This window comes from Lynx rufus, unplaced genomic scaffold (assembly GCF_022079265.1).
Source record: "Lynx rufus isolate CCGP_SWC_20201006 ecotype Redwood Valley unplaced genomic scaffold, mLynRuf1.p SCAF_3, whole genome shotgun sequence".
In the NCBI taxonomy this organism is placed as follows: domain Eukaryota; kingdom Metazoa; phylum Chordata; class Mammalia; order Carnivora; family Felidae; genus Lynx; species Lynx rufus.
In genome coordinates, this window is record NW_025814845.1 from 137,780,535 (window position 1) to 137,785,019 (window position 4,485).

At 36.5% G+C, this 4,485-nt stretch overlaps 1 protein-coding gene across 1 annotated transcript; it reads right to left on the reverse strand.

The window, feature by feature from the left end:
* Positions 1-905: 905 nt before the first annotated feature.
* On the reverse strand, positions 906-2,158 carry NPY1R (neuropeptide Y receptor Y1). The gene is made up of 2 exons (XM_047090383.1): positions 1,463-2,158; positions 906-1,358 (listed from the first exon to the last, which is right to left on the reverse strand). The coding sequence occupies exons 1-2, from the start codon at positions 2,156-2,158 to the stop codon at positions 906-908; spliced, it is 1,149 nt and encodes a 382-aa protein (XP_046946339.1).
* Positions 2,159-4,485: the final 2,327 nt, after the last annotated feature.

Sequence of the window (4,485 nt, forward strand, 5' to 3'; positions counted from 1 at the left end):
ATAGGCACTGATGTATGGAAAATACACTCTGTGTTTTTACATATCGAAAGCTGGAAATACCTTTAAGCCACATATGTATTTAGGCTAGAAAACTGGACAAACACTGAACAGTTTATGAAGAATGGAAAGTCTCTTGACCAACAATTCAGATGAATATAATTCAACTATTTGCTGCACTACTAGTTTGCTTGTTAAATTAATTGCTCTGAAACCCTTTGGTTGTCAGGTACCAAAATAGTTTTGAAGTTAGAGAACTGCTTTCCCACTTAATTCTTGTGGGTGGCCCAATTCCCCATGATATTCACAGCTGAGAAGTATTTTTATGCATTTTTATCTTAAGTGATAAATCAGGAGCAAATTAAATCCTGTCTTAAATTTAAAAAAAAAATGCAAATCACCCTTCAATGACTTCAGACTGTAGGTATGTAAGACAGAGACTCAGCTCCACATCTTCAATGCTGCTTTTGCTGTCACCTCTGTAACAGACTGAAATGTCTATCATTACATCAGGATTGCCCAATCTATTGACCGTGTAACCTAATCAAATAGGGATAGCCCAATCTAATGCGTATCAGATACCGTGCTTCTAAAGTCAGTCAGTAGTAGTCCTTTAAAGCAATTTTATTCCAACAAGTCAAATATAAAAGTCTTTGAATTATATGCATACATTTACAAAAAGCACTTCAAGGATGTCTGGTCAAACTAATGTCAGAAAATTCCAAAGTCCATACATTTTGTCCGAATTTAATTATGACAGTTACAATTAAAGCGGTAAAAAGCAAGACAAACAAATCTTGGTCTTTCTTAAATGATTACAACCTCACTCCTTGGGGGAATAAAAGTATTGTTGTGGGTTGTGCTTGTTTTTAGACAGGTGTCATCTGGGGCCATATGCTAGAGCAGTTTCAGATTTTTTCATTATCATCATTGTTGATTTTCTTAAATGCGACTGGGCTTGCTTGTTTCAAAGAAGTCTTAGAAACATCTGTGTGCATGGTAGACATGGCTATTGTCTCATAGTCATCATCCCGGGACCGGAAATCACAAAAGTTAAAGAAGAACTGTAAGTCTCTCTGGAAATTTTTGTTCAGAAATCCATAAAATATGGGATTGACACAAGTGGATATCATTGCTGTGAGATGGCAGAGCAAGAATAGTAGATTATGGTTGCACGTAGCAATGATCTGATGATTCCAATCAAACACAGTGTTAAAGATGGTAAGAGGCAGCCAGCAGACGGCAAATGCTACCACAATGGACAACAGCATGATGTTGATTCTTTTGGTTTCACTGGACCTGTACTTATTGTCTCTCATCTTGTCCATCATATTGTTTCTCCTTTTTAAGCGTATATATATCTACAGAGAGAGAGAAAAAAAACGTTCAAATAGAACCACCAAGTTAATGTGGAATTCTGTGGAAAGAAGGTTAAAATGGAAATGGCAGAGGGAAGTTTTCTTACCTTGAAGTAGCAAATAAATATAAAACAGAGTGGGCCAAAATACTGCAGCATCAAGAGGAGAGTTGTGTAAGACAACCTATGAGAGTCCGATGGAAATTTATCAAAGCACACGTACTTGTCCTTGAACGCGTCAAGTGTCACGTTCTGGAACGGTTCATCGGTCAGTACTTGATAGATGAGAAAAGGTAGAGAAGAAACCACAGCAAGGACCCAAATGACGGCAATACCTACGTAAGCATGTCTGTTATTTGGTCTCCACCCTCGTGGGTTGATTATCAGCTGATGTCGCTCCACGGCGATGAGAACCAGAGAGAAAATGGACACAGTGATTGAAACACATTGCACAAAAGGATTCAATTTGCACATTGCCTCACCAAAAACCCAGTGGTCCATTAATGTGTAGACAAATGTGAAGGGGAGACACATGATGGCAACAAGCAAGTCTGAGAAGGAAAGGTTCACTATCAGGATATTGGTAACATTTCTCATCTCCTTTTGTTTCAAGATGATTATGATCAACGCCAGGTTTCCAGAGACTCCAAGAATTATTACAGCTCCATAAGCAAGAGCTAATGTAAATATCATGGCCAAGGGCAGATGGCAATCATCACTTTCAAAAGCCAAAAACTGGGAATTCTCTGAAAAATTACATAGGATTGAATGATTTTCAACCTGGGACATTAATGTTGAATTCATTTTGGTTGGTTTGGTTGTTATAGATTATTCTAGACAAATGGAAAATATGTTTCTTCAAAGCAGATCAAATATTCAGCTTATTCTTATTCTTCATATTGCAATCCATTTATGAAAATTATTCTGAATTCTTCATTCCCTTGAACTGAACAATCTGTAAAGAGAAAATGACCAATGGCATTACTAATTTCACCGAAGGCAGTCAAAATGAATTCTGACTCACAGTGCTCTTTTAAGTGAAAACACTGAAATAAAGAAACAAAATGTAATCTCTATAAACACCTTTTTTTAAAAAATAGCAGAAACACTGCCAACATTTTGAAGAAAACCTCTTCTAATATTTTTAATTGGGCTAGCAATTGACTACATTACTACATTTTGACTCAGCAAAATACAGTAGTCTGTATATCAGTAAGGTGTGTGTAAATCTCATGCCCAAAGTCTTATATAAACCACTGTCAACAGATTCCTAAATATGGTAAAAAATGAGCATGTAACAAAAAATTTAATGTATGGGTTAAAACATAAGATATGAAACAAAGAAAAACAGCAAAAAAACCACATTTCCCTAATTCTTCCTCTTATATTAGAGAAATGAGATAATTCACTAAGTTGTACTAATAGCTCCACCATACACTGAACTGCTCTTTAAAGCAGACATTATTTGGCACAAGTATATTCCAAAGGAGATGACCAATACAGTGCAACATGAGAACTTTGTCATATGAAGGACTGTGGAAGGGAGATGTCTAATCCAGAAAAGAATAGGCATGGTATAGACGTCTTCTCATATCTGAATGGGTAGCATGCACGTTAGGAAACTGGGCTTAGAATATTATGTCTGACTATATAAGCTAGAAACAGGACCAAGGGAAGTATATTAGTGTGTATTAAAAAGAAAACAAATTTTACATCACTATGATGTGAACAGAAGTTTAATCAAATGAAATCAACTGCCTGCAGAACTATGGAGCACTCCATACACAAGAGTCTGTAGCTACTACACAAAAGACTTTTGGGGAGCTCTTGCATTGTGTAGGAAGGAGATTCAACTGGATAACGCTGAAGTTCCTTCTAACTTTTAAGATTCTATGATTTTATTAATGTCAGAAGCTTTCAAAGGATTTCTAAGGTTTTATACATGTAAATATCCTCCCTCCCCGCTAGACTGTATACCCACACAATGCAGGGGTCTACATTTTAGTGGTAATTTTGATCTTTCACAGCATTTTGTGATGCAAAGACTCTTTTCTCACCAACAGGACAAATTACAGACAATGGTGTTTTTTTAAAGTTAAAAGATCCTTTAAAAAAAAAATCTGATTTCCTCTAGATTGTTAAATACATATAGGAGATTAGGGATTTCTTATGTTAATTAACAGGCCATTGTGCTTGTGTTAAGAAAGGGAATTGCATTTGTCTCTTTTTTATGTGAGAATAAAGAAAATCATGCAGATTTACTTCCATTTCAAGGAGGTAAGAATTTAATGAAACATTTGCCTTTTAAGTGACACCTCTAATGAACCTTTTTTTGAGTGTTTCTGCTTTCTAGAACATGAGGTGTTTTTTATCATAAAACCACAATTTGGCTTTATAAAACTGAACAAAAATAAAGATTTCCAACATTTAGAGAGAATGAAACTATTAAGACGAGGAATGATTTCAAGTGTAAATGTTTTTAGAAGCATGGCTCTCTCCTCTGTGCAACAACCAGTAAATAATGACTCTTAAACTTAATGAAGTAAATGCGGTGCCTGGGTGGCTCAGCTGGTTAAGTATCTGACTTTGGCTCAGGCCATGATTTTGCAATTTGTGGATTCAAGCCCTGCACAGGGGTCTGTGCTAACAGCTCAGAGCCTGGAGCCTGCTTCAGGTTCTGTGTGTCTCCCTCTCTCTCTCTGCCCCTCCCCCCCAAATTAAAAAAACATCAAAAAATTAAAAATAAATAAATAAATAAATAATAAACAAACTTAATGCAGTAATTACCATTTTTCTCTCAAGAATACCAAAGGCAGAGAGAATAACCTCTGTCTCTTAGTGTCTGAGAACAAACATTGGAGAATAATCTAACATTTCTTTTTTTTTTTTTTTTGGAGAATTTATCATTTTTTTAATATTCATTATTTATTTTTGATAGAGAGACAGATCACTAGCAGGTGAAGGGCAGAGACAGAGGGGGGACACAGAATCTGAAGCAGGCTCCAGGCTCTGAGCTGTCAGCACACAGCCCGACACGGCGCTCAAACCTAGGAACCGTGAGATCATGACCTGAGCTGAAGTTGGACGCTTCACCGGCTGAGCCACCCAGGCACCCCAATAATCTAACATTT

Coding starts and splice junctions, on each gene's coding strand:
- NPY1R (XM_047090383.1), bottom strand. CDS start 2,158: ATGAATTCAACATTAATGTCCCAGGTTGAAAATCATTCAATCCTATGT. Junction 1,359..1,462: donor TATTTATTTGCTACTTCAAG/GTAAGAAAACTT, acceptor CTCTCTCTGTAG/ATATATATACGCTTAAAAAG.